The 25073-nt window shown below is 36.6% G+C and overlaps 1 protein-coding gene across 2 annotated transcripts in view; it reads right to left on the bottom strand.

Moving 5' to 3' along the window:
• The window catches only part of GABRG2 (gamma-aminobutyric acid type A receptor subunit gamma2), a 115264-nt gene that overhangs the window by 5121 nt on the left and 85070 nt on the right, over window positions 1-25073 (bottom strand). For both annotated transcript variants that reach the window (XM_025923437.2, XM_025923439.2), the window contains exons 7-8: window positions 13983-14135; window positions 760-965 (exon numbers count right to left, since the gene is read on the bottom strand). In XM_025923437.2, coding sequence (XP_025779222.1) covers window positions 760-965; window positions 13983-14135 — 359 coding nt within the window. The remainder of the gene's footprint in view (window positions 1-759; window positions 966-13982; window positions 14136-25073) is intronic.

Below are 25073 nucleotides of genomic sequence, written 5' to 3'. Positions count from 1 at the left end.
TATTTAAAGTTTGATGGCAAGGTGAAGTCATCCTACCTTTTTCCAAATCATTGAAATCAATCCTTGTCGGTAAGTGTATAAATCATTAACATCAACCATCGTCATCATCAACTATTAAAGGTAAGGACTTCCATTTGTAAGGTACCATGTAATGCTTTTTACCTTCATTGCCACAGTAGCCCTTTGAGGTAATTATTATAAAAAAATACATATTTTGTATATGAGTAAACAAAGACACTCAGAGGCTAAGTAACTTGCCCAAACAATAGAGTATCATTTCATTTAAAAACAAAATGATATACATTTTGGTATGAAACCAATAGTAGTACTCTGGTGGTAACATGCACAGAGACAATTACTTGCAAAAATGTGGTGATCTTTGAAGTTTCAAGAACATTATGGCTTCCTAGTGGAAAGCCTTGAGTGAAAATGTTATTTTAAAATAACAATAACTTAAGAATGTTATTGTAAGGAACAGAAAGGTGACAATCAATAGAAAATAAATGCAGGTGTCAGCAATATTTATAATTCCCATGAAATGAAAAGAGTGGGAGTCTTCCTTCATGAATCAGGTCTCTCCCAAATAACTAATGACCAAAATGAATTCTTATGTCCTAGCCAAACTCATACATTCTGTTTTCATTTTGGAACCCAAATCACTGAGGTTTAGTCTGCAGACAGACTAAGACCCAACAAAAACAAAACCAGGTGGGCTTCTAAATAAAAATCTCCATGATCCCAATGGGAAATGATACATACAGGGTTTTTCTTCTTTTTGTCTTTATCCTTGCTTGGTTTCCGGTTGCTGACAAAATAATGCAGGGTGCCATACTCCACCAAAGCAGAGAAGACAAAGATGAAGCAAACAGATACAAAGAGATCCATTGCTGTGACATAGGAGACCTTGGGGAGTGACTTCCGGGCAATAGTGCTGAGGGTGGTCATTGTCAGGACAGTGGTGATACCTGAAGAAAGGTACAGTAAAACAGACCATGTGACCTTATCAGCAAGTTGGGTAACTGAGTCACTACTGAAACAAAATTTGTTTTGTGACTGCTGATAAGCAACCTCAATAAGGGAAAGGAGGCACAGGTGTAATCCATTCACTCTGCCCACAAATATTTATTGCCTGCCTACCATGTATCAGTTACTATGACAAGCACTGAGTATATGCTGAAAAATAAGATGAACATGTTCCCTGAGCATATGTACCTTACATTTTAGTGACAAAGAACACTATAAATCAAGTGAGCAAAGAAAAGTATAATTATAAATTATGGTTCATGCCATGGATAACAGCATAGGTGTTGAAAACCTAGTTAGATGGAATGCTAAGGAAAGGCATCTTTGAAGAGGTGATAGTTAAGGAGCTTAAAAAGTTAGAAGACACCAACTTTTAGCTAATTGCAGAGTAAAAGGAAGATATTGAGGAAGGGACACTATGTCTTTTTTAAAAAAAAAATAGAATACCTAGCATCTGGGGAGAGGCAGGGGTGTCAAGGTGATACTGGGATAACAGAAGTTGTATCATGCATAGCATGCAAAGGAGTTTGCATTTCATTTAAAATACAAGGAGAATCCATTCAATGCTGTTAAATAGAGGAGATGTGCTAAGTGACACGTTCTGATTAATGAGTTTTTTAAAGGATATGATATAGAAAGAAGATGGTGGAGTAGAAGAATCATGAGTTCACCAACCTCACAGATATACCAAGGTGTAACAACTACCTATATTGCAACTCACTCTGAAAATGACCTGAAGATTGGCAGAACAGATCTTCTCTAACAGCTAAAGTAATAAAAAGAAGGCTACATCAAGAAGGGTAAGAGATATGTTGAGGAACTTAACTGCTACAGCTACCAACAAGTAGGAGGGACATCAGAAGCATGGAGGAACAATGGGATCAAGCCCCATACTGGGCCCCCCAGCCCTGGGCTCCTACACTTGAGATGAGTCGCTATGTCTGGTTTTAAAAATCAGGGCTTGGGGCAGCTGGGTGGCTCAGTCAGTTAAGTGTCTGACTCTTGATTTTGGCTCAGGTCATGATCTCACAATTGTGAGATAAGAGACCCATGTTGGGCTCCATGCTGAGCATATAGCCTACTTGGGATTTTTCTCTCTCTCTCTCTGCTTCTGCCCCACTTGTGAACACTCTCTCTCAAAATAAAAGTAAATAAACATTTTTTTAAAAAATCAGCATGGCTTAACTCCAGGAGAGCCAGAAGGTTATAAGGACACCAAGTCTTGACTTTTAAAGAGCCAGCACTGAAGAAGCAGTAAGAAAAGTGCCAACTTTTCAAACACAGAAGAACCAGTTTGAAAAGGATATTTATGATTGATTTTCAAATATGTGCCAGAGGGTCAGAAATCTGCAGAAGCTTTCTCCAGGAAAAGAGGTACAGACAGGTGCCATTTTTCTTGGCATGCTTCAGCCTAGATGTCTGGATGCTTGCAAGGGCCATTTCTGAAATTCTCTTCTTTGTGAGCAGCACTTGCACCACCCCCTCATTCCTCAATAGGTCCATCCCACATAATCCACCCGCCTCAGCAGGCACCCCTCCAAAGTGACTGCTGTCCTGTCATAACCAGCCAGGTAGCCTCAGTTGGGACCAGTGACCCCTCAAAGAGTCTATTGTCCATATAAACAGGCCTCTCCGCTAGCTGTGTGAGGGGCAGACCCCACCCACCAATGTGTCCAACAGCAGTACAGCCACAACAGGAAGATGCACACACAGGGGATATCTCTGGGGCACCTGGCTCTGGAAACAAAGGTATATTATGCTGTGGGGCACCACGGGATGCCTTCACCATAAAGCCACTAATTTCAAGATCAGATATAGCTGACCTACCTGATACATAAAAACAAACAGAGAGTTACACAAAATGAGGGGACAGAGGAATATGTTCCAAACAAAAAAAAAAAAAAAACAAAAAAAAACAAGACAAAACCACAGAAAAAGAGCTAAACAAAATGGAGATAAGCAAAATCCCTGGAAAAGAGTTCAAAGTAATGGTCACATGACTTGAGAGGTGGGTGAGTGAACACAATGAGAACAACAAAAAAATAGAAAATATAATGAACTAGTCAGAGCATATAATAACTGTAATTAAAAATGCACTAGAAGGAATCAACAGAAGATTTGAGGATGCAGAAGAACGGATGAGTGAACTTGGAGACAGGGTAATGGAAAGCACCCAAACTGAATAGCAAAAAGAAAAAAGAATTTGAAAAAATGAGAATAGGTTAAGGGATCTCTGAGACAAGCATACTAACATTTGCATTATAGAGGTCCCAGAGGAGAAGAGAGAAAGAAGGGAATAGAAACTTATTTGAAGAAATGACAGCTAAAAACTTCCCTAATCTGGGAAAGAAAAATGACATCCAAGTCCAGGAAGTCCCAAGCAAATCCAAGGAGGTCCACACCATGACACATAATTAAAATGGCAGAATTTAAGATAAGAAAACAGCAAGAGCGGGGCAAACAGTTACCTAACAGGCAAAACCCTCTAAAGTCCTCAGCTAATTTTTTCAGCTGAGACTTTGCAGGCCAGAAGGGAGTAGCATGATATTAAAGTGCTGAAAGGAAAAACCTATAAACAACAATACTCCACCAGAAAAGGCTGGTATGTAGAAGGAAAGAGAGTTTCCTAGACAAATGAAAGTTACAGGATTTCATCACCACTAAACTGGCCTTACAGGAAATGTAAAAGGAACTTCTTAAGTGGGAAATAAAAGGCTATACCTAGAGGAAAATTATGAAAGAAAGAAAAATCTCAATGGCAAAAGCAAATATACATTAAAGCTAGCAAATTAATCATTGAGCTAGTATGAAGGTTAAAATGCAAAATTAGTATAATCAGCTATATCTACAGAAATTAGTCAAGGAATACATAAAATAAAAAGATGTTAAATATGACATCATATACATAAACATGGAGAGTAAAAATGTAGTGTTTCAGAATGTATTTGGACTTAAGCAGCCACCAACTTAATACAAACTACTATATACTTAGGATGTTATATATGGACCTCATGGTAATCACAAACTAAAAACTTAAAATAGATGCACCCTCAAAAAATAAAGAGAAAATAATTGAAGCATAACACTAAAGAAGGTCATCAAACTATGAGGGAAGAGAGCAAAAGAAGATAGAAGTATAGGGGCACCTGGGTGGCTCAGTTGGTAAGCATCTGACTTCAGCACAGGTCATGATCTCACAGTTCATGGGTTCAAGCACTATGTCTAGCTCTGTACTGACAGCTCAGAGCCTGGAGCCTGTTTTGGATTCTGTGTCTCCCTCTCTCTCTCTCTCTCTCTCTCTGTCCCTCCCCTGCTCATGCTCTGTCTCTCTCAAAAATAAACATTTAAAAATATTATTACTTAAAATTTTTTAAATGTTTATTTTTGAGAGAGAGGGAGTGGGTGATGGCAGAGAGAAAGACACACACACAATCCAAAGCAGGCTCCAGGCTCCCGGGTATCAGCACAGAGCCCAACGTGGAGCCCAAACTCACAAGCCATGAGATCATGACCTGAGCCAAAGTAAGATGCTTAACCAACAGAGCCACACAGGCATCCCTAAAACAAAATTAAAACAAAACAAAACAAAACTATAAAACAATGAGAAGACAATAATTAAAAATGGCAATAAATACATACCTACTGATAATTACTTTAAATGTAAATGGACTAAATGCTTCAATCAAAAGACAGAGTGACTGAATGTATTAAAAAAAAAACAAGACCCATCTTTATGCTGCCTAAAAGAGACTCACTTCAGACCTAAAGACACATACAGACTGAAAGTGAAGGGATAGAAAAAGATATTTCATGAAAAGGAAAGTAGGAAAAACTGGGATGGCAATACTTTTTTTTCAGACAAAATAGACTTTAAGGCAAAGGCTGTAACAAGACAAAGAAGGGCATTACATATAATAAAAAGACCAATGCAACAAGAGGGCATAACACTTGTAAATATCTACACAAACCCAACATAGGAGCACCTAAACATATAAATATTAACAGACATAAAGGGAAGAAATTGTCAGTAATACAATAATAATAGGGGACTTTAAAAGCCCATTTACATCAATGGATAGATCATTCAGATGGAAAATCATTAGAGGAACAGTGGCTTTAAATACATATTAGACCAAATGGACTTAAGAGATATACACAGAAAAATCCATCCCAAAACAGCAGAATACACATCTTTTTCAAGTGCACATGGAACATTCTCTAGGGATAGAACACACATTGTACCACAAAACAAGTCTTAATAAATTTAAGAAGAACAATTATATGAAAATAGAGATTGGGACACCTGGGTGGCTCAGTTGGTTAAGCATCCAACTTGGGCTCAGGTCATGATCTCACGGTTTGTGAATTTGAGCCCTGCATGAAACTCTCAGCTGTCAGCACAAAGCCTGCTTGGATCCTCTGTCCCGCTCTCTCTCTTTCTCTGTCCCTCCCCTGCTAGTTCTCTTTCTCAAAAATAAACAAACTTAAAAAAATATAAAAAAATAAAGTAGAAATCAATTATAAGAAAAGAACTGGAAGAAACACAAAGACAGCCCACTGCTAAAGAACAAATGAGTCAAGAAAGAAATCAAAGAGGAAATAAAAAAATACCTAGAGACAAATGAAAATAGAAATAATACGGTTCAGAATCTTTGGGAGACAGCAAAAGCAGTTCTGTGAGGGAAGTTTATAGCAATATAGGCCTACATCAAGAAACAAGAAAAATCTCAAGTAAAACTTAATCTCAAATCTAGCTTTACACTTCAAGGAATTAGAAACAGAAGAATGAAGCCTAAGGTTAGTAGAAGGATGGAAATGATAAAGATCAGAGTAGAAATAAATGAAATAGAGACTAAAAAGGAAAAGAAACTAAAACTTGTTCTTTTAAAAGATAAAATTGAGAAATCTTTAGTAAGACTAATCAAGAAAAAAAGAGAAAGGACTCAAAGTCAGAACTGAAAGAGAAGTTATAACTGATAAGACAGAGATATAAAAAATAACGGACTATTTTGAAAAATGTGTGCCAAAAAAATGGATAGCCTAGAAGAAATGGATAAATTCCTAGAAATTTACAATCATCTAAGACTGACTCAGGATGAAATTTTTTAAAAAATGAGCAGGCTAATGGGGCACCTGGGTGGCTCAGTTGATTAACCATCCGACTTTGGCTCACATCATGATCTCACAGTTCGTGAGTTTGAGCCCTGTGTCAGGCTCTGTGCTGATAGCTCAGCCCCTCCCCAGCTCACACTCTCTCTCCCTCTCTCAAAAATAAACATTAATTTTTTTTTTAATTTGAAAAATGAACAGGCTAATTACTAGTAATGAAATTGATTTGGTATTCAAAAAAAACTCAAACAAACAAAAGTCTGAGACTAGATGGCTTCACAGATGAATTCTACCAAACACTTGAAGATGACTTCATGCCTATTCCTCTCAAACTATTCAAAAATTGGAAGAGAAGAGAATGCTCCAAATTCATTTTATAAGGCCAGCATTACCCTCATAACAAAACCAGAAAAGATACTACAAAAGAGAGAGAAAGAAAATTGCAGACCAATATTCTTGATAAATATAGATGCAAAAATTCTCAACAAAATGTTAGCAAACTGAGTTTAACAATACATTAAAAGGATCATTCAATACTATTAAGTGATATTTATTCCAGGGATGTGAGGATGGTTCAGTATGTGCAAATCAATCAATGTGATGCACTACATTAACAAAATGAAAGATAAAAATCATTTTAAAAAATCATATCATCTCAATAGATGCAGAAAGGCATTTGACAAAATTCAACATCCATTCATGATAAAAACTCTCAACGAAATGTGTATAGAAGGAATGTACCTCAGCATAATAAAGGCCATATATGAAAAACCCACAGCCAACACCGTAATGGTGAAAAGCTGAAGAATAAGACAAGGATGTCCACTCTCACCACGTTTATTTAACATAGTATCAGAAGTCCTAGCTATAACAATCAGATAAGAAAAAGAAATAAATGGGGGCACCTGGGTGGCTTAGTCGGTTAAGCATCTGACTTCAGCTCAGGTCATGATCTCATGGTCCGTGAGTTTGAGCCCCATGTTGGGCTCTGTGCTGACAGCCTCGAGCCTGGAGTCTGCTTCAGATTCTGTGCCTTCCTCTCTCTCTGCCCCTCCCCTGCTCACGCTGTCTTTCTCCCTCTCAAAAATAAACATTAAAAAAAAAGATTAAAAATTTTTTTTAAAAAAGAAAAAGAAATAAATGGTGTCTGAATTGGTAAGGAATAGGTAAAACTGTTAACTATTTGCAGATGGTATGATACTACATACAAAAAACCCTAAAGACTCCACCACAAATCCTTTTAATTGCATCAAAAATAATAAAATACTTAGGAATAAATTTAACCAAGGAAGTGAAAGACCTGACTCTGAAAATGATTATAAATTGAAGACAGCACAAACAAGTGGATAGAACATGCTCATGATTTGGAAGATCTAATATTGTTAAAATGTCCCTATTACCCAAAGCAATCTACAGATTCAGTGCAACTTCTGTCAAAATAACAAAAGCATTTTTCCCAATCCTACAATTGTGTGGAGCCATACAACATCTTTCATAGCCAAAGCAATCTTGATGAAAGGCAAAGTTGGAGGTATCACAATCCCAGGTTTGAAACAATACCATGAAGCTGTAGTAGTCAAGAGTATGGTACTGGCACAAAAACAGACACATAGACAAATGGATCAGAAGAAAAGAGCCCAGAAATGAATCCATGCATATATGGCCAATTAATCTACAAGAAAGGAGGCAAGAATATGCAATGAGAAAAAGAAAATCTCTTTGATAAATAGTGTTGGGAAAACTGGACAGCTATGTGAAAAATAATGCAACTGGATCACTTTCCTACATCATCTACAAAAATAGACTCAAAATGGATGAAAGATCTAATGTAAGACCTGAAACCATAAAACTCCTAAAAGAAAACATAGCTGGTAAACTCATGGACCTCAGTCTTTGCAATATTTTTTTTCTGAATATGTCTCTCCAGGCAGGGAAAACAAAAGAAACAATAAACCATTGGGACTATATCAAACTAAAAACCTTTGGCATAGCAAAGGAAACCATCAAGAAAACAAAAAGGCAACCTACAGAATGGAAGAAGATATTTGCAAATGATATCTCTGATAAGGGGTTAATATCCAAAATATATTAAGAACTCCTACAACTCAACACTAAAAAAGTAAAGAATCCGATTAAAATGATCAGATGATGTGAATAGACATTTTTCCAAAGATGACTCACAGAAATGGCCGAGATACTCATGAAAATATGCTCAGCATCACTAGTTATTAGGGGAATGCAAATCAAAATTACAGTAAGATATTACCTCACACCTGTCAGAATGGCTAGTATCAAAAAGACAAGAAATAGCAGTCTTGGCAGGGATGTGGAGGAAAAGGAACCATTGCACACTGTTGTTAAATATGTAAATTGGTGTAGCCACTCTGGAAAACAGTATGGAAGTTCTTCAAAAAACTAAAAATAGAAGTACTACATTATCCAGTAATTCCACTTCTGGGCATTTACCTGAAAAAAATGAAAACCCAAATTCAAAAAGATATGTGCACCCTTATGGTTATTGCGGTGGCATTTAGAATAGCCAAGACATGGAAGAAACCCAAGTATCCATTGATAGATGGATGGATAAAGGTAACATGGTATGTACACACCATGGACTATGCCTCAGCTACAAGAAAAATAAAATCTTTCCTTTTGTGACATGTATGACCCTAGAGGGTATTATGCTTAGTGAAATAAATCAGGCAAAGACAAATGCCATATGATTTCACTTATATGTGAAATCTAAAGACAAATGTACAAATGAGCAAACAACAACAAGAATAGAAACAGACTCATGAGAACAAACTGGTGTTTGTCAGAGGGGAGGTGGGGAGGGATATAGGCAAAATAGGTGGAGGGGATTAAGAAGTACAAACTTCCAGTTATAGAATAAATAAGTCACGAGAACCATGTGGCTCTCTTGGGCCATTATGTCTTAGTTAAAATCAAGTTTCCTCTGATTTTCTGTTATGAAATTCTCAAGAGGGGAAAGATCTGTACTGGTTGAAATCACTTCACAGAAAAGAGTAGCCTTTCACAGAGAGGGAGGAACGATCAGGGAACTGCAGTTATAAATCCTATCCTCTTTCCTATATTATTATTATGGAATAACCCATCTCCCTTCCTAGTCTGTATACTCTGAGACAACAGAAAAGACCTCTATCTTAATGTCCTTTGTGATTTTATGGACAAGTGTAGTTCTTGGACTCAATATCTTTTGAGTTCATAAATGAACCAATCAATGAATAGTGTATACATGAAAGGACAGAGACAGTTACCCTACATTTGAAAATAGGATTTCATATTGATGACTTGGAGGAGAGAGTTTTAACTGCACATAAAAGCAGCTAACATTTATGGATCTCCTTCTTTGGCCAGGTACTGTGTCAGGCACTTGATGTATTATCCTCACAATGAGGATTATCACTGTTATCCCTTTTTTTTTGCAGGTGAAAAAAAGCACCGAAAAAATAAGAAATTTGTCCAAGGTAGTAAGTGACAGAGATGAGATGAGATGCAAGCCTGTGGAATCTGATTTAAAGCGCAATGCTCTGGGGCACCTGGGTGGCTCAGTAGGTTAAGCATCTGAGTTCGGCTCAGATCATGATCTCGTGGTCCATGGGTTTGAGTCCTGTGTCAGGCTTTGTGCTGACAGCTCAAAGTCTGGAGTCTGCTTTGAATTCTGTGTCTCACTCTTCTCTCTGCCCCTCCCCACTCATGCTCGCTCGGTCTCTCTCTCAAACAATAAATAAATAAATAAATAAATAAATAAAAAAAATGCTATGTTCTGACCCACATTGTTATATTCTTTCATTCTCTACAAATATGTATCTAATATGCAGCATGAAGCCCCAGACACTTGGAAGCTAGTGTATATTCCTAATCTGGGATGATGTGGACTGTGGGTGTTCCATATTGCCATGGTAGAGCTTCAGCAATGGCCAAATTTCTCCTCTACAAACTGGGATGGTGTGGAGAGGGGCAGACCCCATAGTATTCTCATGAAAATTAAGTAATGTTCATTAACTGTCAATTCCTAGTAAGATATCAGTAAATGTAAGATATTTATTTTAGAGAAGAACAGTCTGCTTCTCAAACTGAAAAAGCTTCACTTTAGTTGTCTATGCATTAATTCATGTAGAAGTTCTTGACTACTTAATTACAGTTGATATTTGGGGGAGGAGAATTTAAAAACTAAATTGGGACCTGACCTTCCCTTCACATTCAGGCCTCAAGCCACACTTGACCTATGGAGGAGTGAAAATGTCAGTATTTATAGTAGACACCATAGATAAAATCACTTCAGAAAATCTGACAGATCTGACATGTAAGTTAAACTCTTATCAAGCAAGTTGAGAAAATGTTATTTAGGCTACTTGGAAGTTCATCACAGCCATTTAAAAGAAAAACCTTAAGGAAACTGTTTCATGATATTTTCAAGTTTCTGCTGGGAGCCTCAGGAAAGAGAACAATGAGTGGCAGACAAGTGTAGTTTTAACTCATTCACCAACCAACAAGATAGCTGGGGGTGGTTTTTAAGCGCAGTTTTGCTAAGCAAAGAATTAGACCTCTCTTACCTGGGATGGATGAAAAATATCCACAAGTTTTATCAATTCCTCCAGTCCTGGCATCAAGTAAGCTCTCAGGCATGTTACCTCACGTTACTTAGGTGAAAAATAGGTACTTAAGTACCTCAGGTTACTTAGGTGAAAAATACCAACTGGTATTTTTACCATTTCATCCATCGTCATGAAATCATGATTAAGGTTTACCAGCTACCGCCTGCATACCAAACTACATTCAAGTGTTACAAGCTCCAAGATAACTGCTCCCCCCATGCCCTTGTGGTCTGAGCTCAGAAAGCAGCCAGAATCTGAGCCACACAGGTATATTTATCTCACTTACTAAACAACTTGCCTATCACTATTCTGCAGCAAGAAACTTATGATCCACAGGGGTTTAGAGTCATCTGGTTTAACTCTAGGTTATAAACACTGGAAAAGGTAATATGATCACACATTTGAATCACCTGCAAAATTGCTTTTTAATCCTGACACCCAGGCCATGATTTCAAAAATGAAATCGACATGTCCTGTGATTGGACTGAGGCAGCTGTACTTTTAATGGCACTCTGGTGATTTAAATGCACAGTTAAATTTAAGAAGTTCTACATCAGGAGAAGACAGCAAAGTTAATACAGAGAAACTGTGTCAGTTCAGCTGGCCCACCTTTCCCCACTACAGCCTTCAACAAGGCCTCACAGAGCAAATATAAGTCCCATTATCCAAGGTGCAGATAGATGTACTATCTGCTGGTCCTGTGACTTTGTTAATGTCATTTAACATCGCAGCCCTCTGCTTACCCCTAAAATATGTGATAATAATTTTTATTGTCATTTCAACTTCTATATGTACTTGTATAGAGCAGAAAGGGCACAGGTGCTATATTAAACATGCAGGACTTGTAGTCAAAGATTAACAAATAGGAACACCTACCTGTTATTTGTTCAGGGGCCTCTCCCTCATTCCTTAGCTCACTCACCTAGATCCCTTCTCCTACCATGGTGCTTTGCCAATGAGCATTCACTTAATGGGTGGTCGAAATGAATTACCAAATGGTCTTAAGAGGGGTTTTGACCAGCGGAAGTCTGAATTTCAAGAGACGAGATTGATTTAAAAGCTTTTCCTTAAACTATCTTTGATAGGGGTAGATTGAAATGCATTAATGCATTTGTTCCATCCATTCTTAAGAGCATACATTACTTGAATAATCACTGAGGTACCAGTTATGCACCAGGCACTATACTGGGAATGAAGAAAAACATTTATATTCTGTTGTAAGAGATAGACATGTTAGCATGTAATGCAATGCATTCTAATCACAGTCACAAGTAATGGTCCTAAAGTAATACTCTCAACATATTTTGGATTTGTTTCAACTTAAAGTATCAGACAAGATCTCATGACTTTTGAATAGGACTTGTAATAAAGTACTCCATATAACAGAAAAATCAAAATAAAACTATTTTGAAAATTGGGAAAATAAATTAGGTTTAGAAGAGGATAAACATGCAAATGATGTCTTCTTCCCATAACATCTTTTGCCCTCAGTTTTAATAACCTGGTACAGGTCATTTTGTCTGAAAATGACTATGTAGTTGACCCTTGAACTACATGGGTCCACTCTATTCAGATTTTTTTTTCAATAAATACAGCACAGTACTGTATTTTCTCTTCCTTACGATTTTCTTAGCATTTGCTTTTCTCTACCTTACTTTACTGTAAGATCATACAGTACATAGATCGTGTAGCGTACAGTGTGTGTGTTAGTGGTAAGGCTTCCAGTCAATAGGCTATTAGTACGTAAGTTTTGGGAGAGTTAGAAATTATCCATTGATTTTTGCACAGGTGGAGTCAAAACCCTTAATCCTCACATTATTCAAGGGTCACCTGTAGTTGCTAACATTTCTAAGGCCTTACTATATTTCATATGTGTTACATAGAATACTTTATGTAACCTAATAAAACCCTACAAGTTGGGTACAGAAAATGATATATGTTCTCCATTTGAAGAAACTGTGATTTATACAAATTAAAGAGCATTTTCAAGGTTATATTATACATGTGGGTTGAAATCCAGGTTTATTGGATTTTAAAACCCAAGCTCCTGACTATTGCAATTGTATTGACTCTCTAGCCAAAGACTGAGCAAGAGATGTGGTTCTAGTTTTCACAGAGCTGATGAAAGAGGATTGTGATTTTATAATTCACCTTTCGACAGCTCTATTCTTAGTTATCTAAGGGATTTTATGTAGTATGAAAATATCATTCATGGACCTAGACTGTAATGTCCCTGTGAGTCTGTGGCTTTGTAATAATCTATGTGAACCTTCTTCCTCACATGAGGAAAGATGTATGAAAATCCAAGGTAATACCACATATACAATACATCAAGCAACCTCAAATAATCTTAAAAGAATGTGTGGGTGTGGGTGTGTGTGGGTGTGTGTGGGTGTGTGTGTGGTGGGTGAATGCTGGTGTTCCAAAAATGTTACAGGTATTTTTTCAAAAATAGTGTTTTAAATTTGTTCTTCTACACAGAGCCAATGGCTATGTATATGTCTTCAAATGTCATTATAATTGTGGATGTTGGAATTAATAGACATCAGTTATGCACTGGTAAATGTGTGACAATTTACTGGGGAAAAAAAAGGGAGTCCTGATTTTTAGTGTTTGCCTATTTCCATGATGTTAATACTCTCACCTTGGCTGACTTCAGTCTACCAATGTGACATCTCTCAATACAACATTTGGAAAGAATAAACACAATGAGCTCTTATGAGTTTGTGTGAGCAGCTCCAAAATATAACTGCCCAGAGACCAAAACAAAAATCTGTTGAAATTAGAAGTTTGATTTTTTCCTAGTTAATTGAAATTTATTAAGAAAATTTACCAAAGAAAGCAAATAAAGGTAATTAAGGAGAACTAGAACTAGAAAACTTTTAAACACCTTTTTTAATGCTAGTTTTCTTCAAAATGAAATAGGGGCACCTAGGTATCTCAGTTGGGTGTCTGATACTTGATTTCACTCGGATCATGATATCAGGGTCATGAGATTGGGCCCTGTGTCAGGCTCTGCGCTGAGTGAGGAGTCTGCTTAAGATTCCTTCTCTCCATCTCCTGCTCGCTGTCTCTCTCTCTCTGCCTCTCTCTCAACATGACATAACACAGCATAACATAACAGCATTTCTATGTAATTGCTGACTGAGGTAAAAGCAAATCAACTTAGGGGAATGAAGATTATTGATATTGGGTACTTGAAACACTAAAACACAAAGGAATGTGTCTCACCTAAAGAAGTCCTGGCTGGAACAGCGTCCTTATTGATCCAGAAAGATACCCAGGATAGGACAACGATGAGTGTGCAGGGGATGTAGGTCTGGATGGTGAAGTATCCCATTCTTCTGCTCAGGTCAAAGTAGACAGACATGACCACATAATCTCCTGGAACAGAACAAAGATAGCACCATGCAAACCCTTATCAAAACTGAAAAGCATTTAGAATAGGAATCCCAGCAATAAACCCATGCTGATGTGGTCAATTAGTCAATGACAAAGGAGGCAAAAATGTACAATGAGTCTCCAATGAATAGTTTTGGAAAAATTGGAGCTACATGCAAAAGAATGACACTGGATGAATACCTTACACTATATGCAAAAATAAATTCAAAATGGGTTAACTTGAATGTAAGACCTGAAACCACAAAAATCCTAGAAGAAAACATAAGCAGTAAGCTCTTCAACATCAGTCTTAAACATATTTTTGGACCAGTCTCAGGCAAGCACAACAAAAGCTAAAATAAACAAACAAGCTTACTTCAAACTGAAAAGCTTTTCAGTGGTGAAAGAAAGCATCAGCAAAATGAAAAGACAACCTACTGAATGGAAGAAGATATTTGCAAGTGATATATTTGATAAGAGGTTAATATCCAAAATATATAAAGCACTTACATAACTTAATATAAAAAATTCAATGAAAAAAATGGGTGGTACTTGAAAAGACATTTTTTCCAAAGAAGACCTACAAATGCCAAGAGGCACAAGAAAAGATGTTCAACATCACTAATCATCAGGGAAATGCAAATCAAAACCTCAGTGATATATTACTTCATACCTGTCAGATTTGCTATTATCAAAAGGACAAAAAAAAAATAGCAAGTTATTGGAAAGGATGTGGAGAAAAGTCAACCACCCTTGTGTGCTGTTGCTGAGAAAATAATTTGGTGCAGCCAATATGGGAAGCAGTATGGAGGTTCCTCAAAAAATTAATAATAGAAATACCATACAATCTAACAATTCTACTTTTGGCTGTTTACCAAAAAGAAAACAAAAACACCAATTTAAGGAGAAATATTCATTTCTATATTCATTGCCGCATTATTTACAATAGCTAAGATATAGAAGCAACCTAAGTGTCCATCCATAGACAAACTGATGAAGATGTAATATATGTACAATGGAATATTACTACACCATAAAAAATTAAATATTGCCATTTGTAGTAGCATGGATGAACCTAGAGGGTATGATGCTAAGTTAAATAGAAAAAGACAAATTTCACTTATATGTGCAAACTAAAAAACAGAACAGAAACAGATTCATAGGTATAGGAAACAAACTGATTACCAGAGTGGGGAGGGGTTGGGGGTAGGTGAAATAGGTAAAGGTGATTAAGAGTTACAAACTTCTAGTTATAAAACATAAGCCGTAAGGATATAGCCAATAATATTGTAATAATTTTATATGGTAACAGATATTAACTAGATGTATCATGGAGATCGTTTTGTAATGTATAAAAATACCGAATCACCATGAGGTATACCTAAAGCCAGTAGGTTATTTTATGTCGATTATACTTCAGTAAATAACTGCAAAGCATTTGAAAATAAGTATATATTGAATTCTCATGTTCACACATTTGAGAGTTCTGTACAAGGGGTATGTTGAAAACTATCTTTTGCCCATTTGGGTTAAAAAAAACAGATTAAACTGACTTCTGATCCTTTCATAAGTAATATGACCACTAGATGAAAGGAAACCTTTCGAGCATATTGATAATATTTTTTTCTTTGAGGTGGTTTTTGATGGTGCCTTGGCTGCCTACTTAAATATATACAATATAAAACTTTTTGCTTCGTGGGTAGGGAAGGAAACAGTGCCTATAATGAACCCTAAGATTTGTAACAATTTCCTCTTATTCTCAGGACCTTTCTCTATGCAAGCCACAGAACAATATTCTGGTGACTGACACCAGTAAGTACCTATTTTACCCAGTTTATAACCAAATTTCTATGCTGAGACATTTTTCTCATGTTTCATTGAATCTTATGGCTTTCCTTCATAACACTGCAATTCTTAGTTTCTCATTCATATGTGTGGCTATTTTTATAAATATCTGTCCTATTAGAATTTATTGCACAAGTTCACAGTGTCTCTTTTAGCATACTGTTGCACTATCAGTACTTAGCATCCTAATTGACTCCAACTAGGTATTCAGTAACATTTGTTGAATGAATGATCAAAACAAAGAATCATGTCTTGCATTTTGTATGATTCCAAGTGAAATTTTAGGGAATTACATTTTTTAACTAGATAATATGCTATGGAGACACATTTCAGTTACTATACAATTATATTTTCTTTATACTCTTAGAGAATATTAGTTTCAAAGACTATGTCTGCTCTTGCAATGGGAGATGAACCTGAGACCACTTCTCAAATCTTGTTTCTTTTCTTTACTAAATTATAATTTGTTATAGAATACATAAAGAACAAAATACAAATCCTGTGTTTTGGTTTAATTATTTGGCTTTGTGCCTATGTTTCTCTACTTATTTAGGAGATTTAGATTTGATTTGAAAATCAAGTACTTTAGAAGCCTCAGGCAGAGATGACTGACTTAGCAGAATGAGTTATGACTCCTCAGTCCAGGTCTTCCTTCCCACTTGCAAGTGTCATTCCACACCCTTCCAAGCTGATGAGACAGGAAACCCCCTTGGTTACTCCTCCAAGAAGTAATGATTTTCCTCTAATCCTGCAGTTTCCTCAGTGGGGTTATGAAACCTCCTAACACTGCCTTTTGGTGGATTAATGTACTGTCATTTGTCCAAGTCAGGCTTGGTTAAGTCAGTGACAGTGACCCAGACACTAACTGGGAAATTCAACTTCCATTTGACCACAAGTTCCCTCTCAGAGATCAATGAGTAGCCATTATTTAGCAACTATTCCTGAAGACATAAAGGTAGGAATTTCTCACTGATATTAAGTAGGTCTTGATTAGTTTATGCTTCTCTCTGTTGATTTATCTGAACTTAAGCTCTGTAAAGTCATGGCATTTCATAAATTAGTTTGGTCTCTACTTTTCTTCTAATTTAGAATATAACAGACACAGGCTATGATCGTGGAGTAAAAACATTTCATTTGAGATTATCCCTAGGAATGTCTGTCTTTTTCTTTCCTGTTTCTTTGATCAGAATACCAAAGGCAAATTCAAGTTCTCATATGCTAGATAGGAAAAACAAGGCAAGGTTTTCTTTTTAAATAATTAATATTCAGTGGCACTTTTTCTCCCTATTTTCAGAGTCCTTGAGAGTTTTCTGCACATTTTAAACACGTGTTTAAGTGAGACTTTACAAATTAAAATATTTTAAATAAATCTACACAATATTAGTAATTTCGTTTTACTTTGTATCATGTAAGTGAATGAGAATCTATACTTTGGCATTAATGATCTGATTCTTTTAAAGGTGAACTTTAATTTTGTCTGAAGTTAAAAAGATAATTATCTAATTCAATTCTCCACTTCCTTTCAGGTCAGAATCTAAACTTCCATAGCTTATTTATCTATCAATTTCTATTTTAAGGTAATAGCTTCTGAGCATCTTTCATTTTTGCCAGCAAATCCAAAGCTTTTCTACCACTAGATTACGAATTCAAACTTGGGAACAGGCCATTTAAAAGCAAAGCAGCTTCACAGTGACAGCCTGATGCCTGTCTTATCTCTAAGGCCACATCCCTTTTTGTATTTTTAAAAACTCTGGGCCAAGAAGCCTATAAAATCAAATCCTCTGAAAGTGCCACATCAGTGATTCCTAAGCCCAAAAGGTTTAAATGCCAACCAAGTCAAAAGTGGTTATTTCACCCACTTCAAATATATTTCATCTATTGATTTATTCTAACATATGATATTTAAAGTCATAGCATTTTATAAATTAGTTTAGTCCCTCTTTGTGTCCTAATTTAGCATATAATAGACACAAGCTATAACTGAAAAGAGAGGAAAGAATTTGAATGACACCCACTAAGGTCCATTCTTTCTTTATTGTTTTATAAGCTTATGTCTGGTTTTATGAAGAGACCATCAATGTCAATTAATAATGAATTTCATTTTTTTAAGCTATGTTGTTAATCATTTAAACCTTTAAAATTCAGCATTTATTAGGGTGTTTAGGATTTTATTTCATATATAAACCTATTTCCTAAAAACTTAAAGATTCCACAGTAGAAAAGTCTTCCACCCCAGTGAACATCTAAAATAATGAAAACAAGTATTTTCTGGTTACCTACCATATAGTAACAAGGACCTACTGTGTACAGAGACTGGGGCTGAATTATTTGCATATATTATCTCAACATCATCAATACTTTGTCAGGACGGTGAGTAAAACAAATACTTCACTTTGTTCCTCACTCATGACTCTTATTCCACTTAAATATCATTGAATAAAGTATATATTATTCTACTAGATTGACTTGAAGGCATTATTGGTACTATGCTTTTCTTTACATTTTTTTATAGTCTCTTCTTTATTTAAATCAACATTTTTGAATCACTGCTATGCATAGAGCATTCTATTAGGGAATATGGAGATTAAGACCAATGGAATCTCACAACTTATTCTAAATTAAATAGATTAAATGGGGAAAAGATAATTTTCTTTTGACTATAATTAAGATAGAGACATGTATTGATACAATGCATTAGATCTAATTTTATCACCCCTTATTAAATGCTTGAATCTGTGGTATCCTTCTCTGAGGTTGCTTTTGATCATAGGAAAGCAGGAGAGTTGCTTGGCCACATTTTCCTTTGGGGAGTTTGTTTTTAAATTAGATCTGTAAATCACTTCACAAAAATAAATTTAAAATGGACTGAAGATCCAAGTGTGATCCTACACAAGGAAAACTACAAGAGATATAAATCCTACACAAGGCAAAACTACAAGAGAATATCTTTATAATCTTACTGTAAAAAGGCATAAAACATAAAAAGCATAATGGAAAAAAATATTACGTCTTTAGCATGTAAAAGAACTCATGGGGCACCTGGGTGGCTCAGTTGGTTAAGCATCTGACTTTGACTCAGGTCCTGATCTCACAGCTGGTGGGTTCAAGCTCTGCATGGGGCTCTGTGCTGACAGCCCAGAGCTTGAAGCCTGCTTCAGATTCTGTGTCTCCCTCTCCATCTGCCCCTTCCCCGCTCATCCTCTGTCTCTCTCTCTCTCTGTGTCAAAACTAAAACAAAACATTAAAAAAATTGTAAAAAAGGTACAACTCCCATATTATAAAGAATGCTTTAGGGGTGCTTGACTGACTCAGTTGGTAGAGCAATGTGACTCTCCATCTTGGGGATGTGAGTTAGTCCCAGGTTGGGAAGAGAGTTTACTTACCAAGATAGACAGACAGACAGATGACAACTTAAAAAAATTTTTTAAAGAATTCTTTAGGCAATTTTAAAAGGCAAAATACCACAGCCGAATAATCTATCTCCAAAATAAGAAATCAAAGGCTAATATCACTGATACATAAACAATTCCCATTAATCATTGAGAAAAGAAACCCAAATTTTTAACTAGGTTAAACAAAATGAATGGCAAATGAATGGATAAATGAAGAGTCTCAACTTTGGTAGTGATCAGTGAAAGGCCAAGTGAAAGTATTTCATTCTCAGCCTATTACATTGGGGGACAAAAAATTTACAGTACAGACAACATGTAAACAAAGAGCTGCACACTCTAGGTGGGGGTATACTTCACTTTTTGAAAGGTAATATGGAAATAACTTTTTCAAAAATATATTTAACTTCAAGATATCTAGAATAAATACTTTTTCCCCAAAAAATGCTTTGTAAATATTGCCTTTCAAGTGGCATGAAGTTTTTCTCCAGGTTTGTTGTGTGCTCAAAAGAATGAGTAGCATACCTTGGGCAGAATCACAGTCCCTGAGCTTATGGAGTCTAGAGTATTATGGGGAAGTAATGACTTCAAAATTTAAATGGTAAATGGCTGCTAACTTCTATACATTCTGTTCCCATATGTTTCTGTGTCCATCACCTGCCCACCATTCCCAATGATGCTCAGAGTCTTATTAATTTTTCTGGAATTACATTCAACATTCTTTCAGTAACTGTGAAGTCAGGGGAAGGGAAACACGACTAAACTGTAATCCTTGCCATCAGAGACTCCTCAGGCTAAGAAAGACCTAGGGATATGGCATCACTACTCAATGGCAAAGGGTCTATCAAAACATATACATGATAACATGTCATGTTTTTTTTAAGTTTATTTATTTATTTTGGGAGAGTGCACCTTCCTGCGGGGGAGGGTCAGAGAGAGAAGGAGAGAGATAATCCCAAGCAGGCTCTGTGCTGTCAGTGTGGAGCCTGACATGGGACTCCATCCCATCATCCGTGAGATCATGACCTGAGCCCAAATCAAGAGTTGGATGCTCAACTGATTGAGCCAGTCAGGTGCTCAGTACCATAATTTTCTGGCAAGAAACATTTCTGAAATTTCTGCATAAATATTCCAATCTTTGAGAGCCTTAAAGAGATCCATGTTCCTCCTCACAGTCCAGACCCCTTAGTCTGGCATGGGAGGCTGTCTATAATCTGAATTTAACCTAAACCTTTCTCACTATTTCCTTCATGTTCTTTAAGCCCTAGACAAAGTAAATTAAATATTTTTCATTTCACACTTCTATGATCTTTCTGTCAGGAAGATCTGACCTCCTCTGTCTCTCTCAGATTCCTAGCTCATCTCCTTGCTCCTTTTCCTCATTCCAATTTCCCAATGTCCCAACACCACCACACTACCATACACACGTGCTCTGTACTATGACTAGACTTGTGCTAAGATGGTAGTTACCTTAAATGAAATATAGAATTAAAATTCAAATATCTATTCCTCCAGTTCATCAAGGGCATTTCAAATGCTCAGTAACTATACACAGTTTGTAAGTACTATATTGCGATAGTACAGATTTTAGAAAAGCTACTTCATCTTGGAAAACTCAGTTGGACAGTGCTAATTTAGACCAATCTTTCTAAAATGCATTTCTGCTCATGCCATTCCCTTCATGTTTCTCATATACAATCCATAGTGCTTAACATATGCTTCTGGTCCATTTTACCTCGATCCATACTGAACGATCCCAGCTGTATCTCACACCATTTATCATCTCTCCATTTAATGCCCACCTAACCTGATTTACTTTCTACTCTGCCAAGGGGTATTGCTCATTCTTATGTCTTCATTTCCCTGTTACCTCCAATTTCTGGAATACCCCCTGCTCCTTTGATCATGTCACACACATATACATTCCTCTAAACCCTTCAATAAGTATCCAATGATATCAGTACACACTAAAATCCTTTAACTTGCCCTTTAAGACTTTGTATGGTCTTTCCCCTGACTCTAGCCTCTAACCTCATCTTAAATAGTATTCCCTACACTCCAACTGGGGTTCTTGTGATTCCTTAAATGGCCCTGCTACTTCTTGCCTTCGGATCTTTTCATATGCTGATTGTCTTGGCTAAAATTCTAATATCCCTATTTTATTTAATTAACTCCATTCTGCCTTCAGATGTCCATTAATTTATCCCATCATCAAAGAAATCAATAGATCTAATGTCTTCAGTAAAACCTCATAGTATGTATGACTATTAGAGAACTGATCACAATTCAAAGTCTATGATTGGTGTGAATGTTGGATTACAATCTATAATTAGTTCACGAGTTCCACGAGGGAAATAGCCATACCTATTCATCTATTTTAGTCACAGCATCTAGTACAGTGCCTGGTACACAGAATGAGTTCAACAATTATTTGTTAAATGAATAAATGTTTTAGCTTAGAAAGTCATGCAGAAAATCCTGGGTGAGCTCTATATCAAAAACATTTAAGAACAAGGCAGAGATCACTATGAGCTTTTAAAATATTAAGCTTTCACTTTAGAAATTATTGCTTCTGGAAATATTTTTAGTGGACACCTTGCTGAACTTAATCCCTGGAGATGTGAATATAAGGTCACAGTGAGCTGTTAGCAATCTTAACCACTTGCCAAGAAGAAAAAAGGGATAGGAAATCAGTTATATCAGAGTGACCGCATTATGCTTATTAAAAAATCAATTGGCGATTTGAGTTTCTCAGCCAGATTCAATTAATGAGAGAAGAAAACAAAGGGGCTTGGCTGCTGAAACAGATCAATCAGTCTTCTCCATTAAGTCTAATAGTGTGTTTTCATTTCAAAACATCGCCATTTTTATTCCATCTATTATTTCTTTAAACTCATATATGGAAAAAAAATAATTTGAAAAATTAAAATGGAAAATTAAAGTATAATTTATACTTTTTAAATTGTTTTCTAGGCTAAATCTATCTTTTAAAGTCTCCCTCTGGCTTCCCCACTGAGCAAAGAGAGGATAGGATTATGAAGACATCTGCTTCAAGTTATATTCCCTAGAAGCAGAGGTGGAGTCAAGAATTCCTACTGGGTTGAGTTACTTGTGGGTTTAAGCTTTCAGAAGAAGGGGAGTGAGAGAAGGAAGCAAGAACTGGCAGTGGGAAAAACTACTAAGCATAGATTTGCTTCAGCCTAAGGAGGAAAGCTTCTAGGAGATTCTGGAACAAAGTACACCACAGAGTTAATGCCACCTGGAGGAAGAGCAGCAGCCATGTGTACTCTGTAGGCTAAAGTGTAATGGTCTTAATCTCCTTGTTGAGATGGTTCTGTCTTGGTCAAAGGCAATTCTGGAGAGAAGGAACAGTGGTGAGCTGTCAGCAGTCACCCCTTACAACACCTGGAGGATGGATACACCAGCTCAGAGAAGATGGGAAGGAGGGTACAGCAAAAACATCTGCTCTAAGGACTGTGATGTCAGACTGGCTTGGTTCAAAAGTCCTAGTCCTGTCACTAACTGGTTGTGCGATTTGGGGAAAATGCCTTAACTCTCTGAGTCTCAAGTTCCTTACATGTAAAGTAGGGATACTAAGAAAACTCACCTCATAGGGTTATTTTGAACCTGAAACGAGTGAATGTATGTAAAGTGTCTGGTATAATTCATGGCACATAATAATGAGCCCATTAATGTGATTTATTAGTACAAACTAGCATAATCTATGTAATATTATTAACACCATTCTGGCACATACAAGCATGGAGGAAATAGTACTCCAAAAGAGAACTGGTTAGAAAGGGTCTGAGAATTTATCTATATCAACCTATTCTATCCTCTTAAAGATAGAGGGGCAGTTGAGATCCATCAAAGAAGTTTGGTGTTTTATCTAAGAACACAGAGCTATCTTGTGGCAGACCCCAGACTTCTGCCTCCCAAAGCAACACTATTTTTGTAGTAAACAGCTCGTTCATTTAAAAAAAAAAAAAAAAGCTTCATTTTTGAGAGAGAGACAGAGTGTGAGTGGGGCAGAGAGCGAGGGAGACATGGAATCTGAAGGAGGCTCCAGGCTCTGAGCTGTCAGCACAGAGCCTGACACGGAGCTCGAACTCACAAGCTGTGAGATCATGACCTGAGCCGAAGTCAGATACTTAACTGACTGAGTCACCCAGGTGCCCCACAGCCTGTTTATTTTGAGCCAATGGCTAGGATAATGGAAAAAAAGCATGATTTGGATAACTGGGGGCTCAAACTGGTTTGGATAACTGGGGGCTCAAACCACAAAGAGAAAAATTCTTTTCATTTGCTCTTGAACCTTTTATGATAGGCAAATTACTTTTAGGAGAATGGAAACTTAACCATACTAGAGATTTCCTCCTGGAGAATAGCTTCACATAGAAGGAAGCTTAATATTTGTAAAGATTCCAGAGATGAGTGGTTTTCTCTAGATTTGTGCAGTGAACCTAAGTGTTTGCTAATAACTCAGTTCTCTGTATTTCTGTCCTAGAAAATTCTCTTTACTAGTGTAAATCACTTCTCTTTCTCACCCTCTGAAGAAGCCACCACAATTTCTTAGCTCAGTGTGACCTTTTGTAATACAATTCATTGTTTTGGGTCCATTGTCAAATTCCAACAATGTAGCAAATAATTCACCTTGGGATTTATATAAATAAAACAACTCTGGCTCAGAAGTCTAAAGCTGAAGATACAAATGAATGTGTTTGCCACTTTGATCCATCCAAAAAGAATGCAATTTCTCAGCATAATTAAATCTAACTCCTACAAACATCTGACTAGATACTAAAACATGTTTTATGTAAATTCAGAGTAGGTTGTAGTAGCAGGAAATATACTGAATCCAGTTCCAGAATTCAAGTTACTACTAATGACATTAACAAGGTTCAGAGACAAGGGCAAATTGTTTACATTCTCCCAGTAAAATAGAGATAATCATACCTATTGCTAAGGCTGTTGTGAAAACCACATTTGCTAATTGTAGCAAAAGTGCTTTGTAAAATTCAGAGAGATGATACAGTTGTTTTGCAAAATAACTTCTATGGCATTGGTAAGTGAGCTTCCTCCTGAGGTGATATCTATATATTTTTTATCCTTTGTTAAAAGGCTACCTGCAACCATCAGGAATAATAGTAAAGCGTTCAGTCTTGTTCTTGTTTGTATGAACATCAGTGTGTCCATGAAAATCATTAATACCATCATTTTAACATAGTTCACAGATTTGTGTCATAAAAATCATCTGTTCAATGATTCACTGTTCAATATGTAACTGAAGTATGGACTAGTTATATATCAATAGCTTGGTAGTCAAAGGTGACAAAATATCCTTGTATGTATGTACTGTGACACCACCAGATCTCCTAATTTCTCTCTTTGAGAAGTCCCATTGTAGGGGAGATTTTAAAATGTGAATTCAGGGGCGCCTGGGTGGCGCAGTTGGTTAAGTGTCCGACTTCAGCCAGGTCACGATCTCGCGGTCCGTGAGTTCGAGCCCCGCGTCAGGCTCTGGGCTGATGGCTCAGAGCCTGGAGCCTGTTTCCGATTCTGTGTCTCCCTCTCTCTCTGCCCCTCCCCCGTTCATGCTCTGTCTCTCTCTGTCCCAAAAATAAATAAAAACATTGAAAAAAAATTTTTTTTTTAAATAAAAAAAAATAAATAAAATGTGAATTCATATTCCACTCAGCTCTCATGG

This window comes from Puma concolor, chromosome A1 (assembly GCF_028749965.1).
Source record: "Puma concolor isolate L17-30 chromosome A1, mPumCon1.1.hap2, whole genome shotgun sequence".
Classification (NCBI taxonomy): Eukaryota; Metazoa; Chordata; class Mammalia; order Carnivora; family Felidae; genus Puma; species Puma concolor.
Note: the sequence above shows the minus strand (reverse complement) of the source record. Positions and strands in the feature narration are given on the sequence as shown.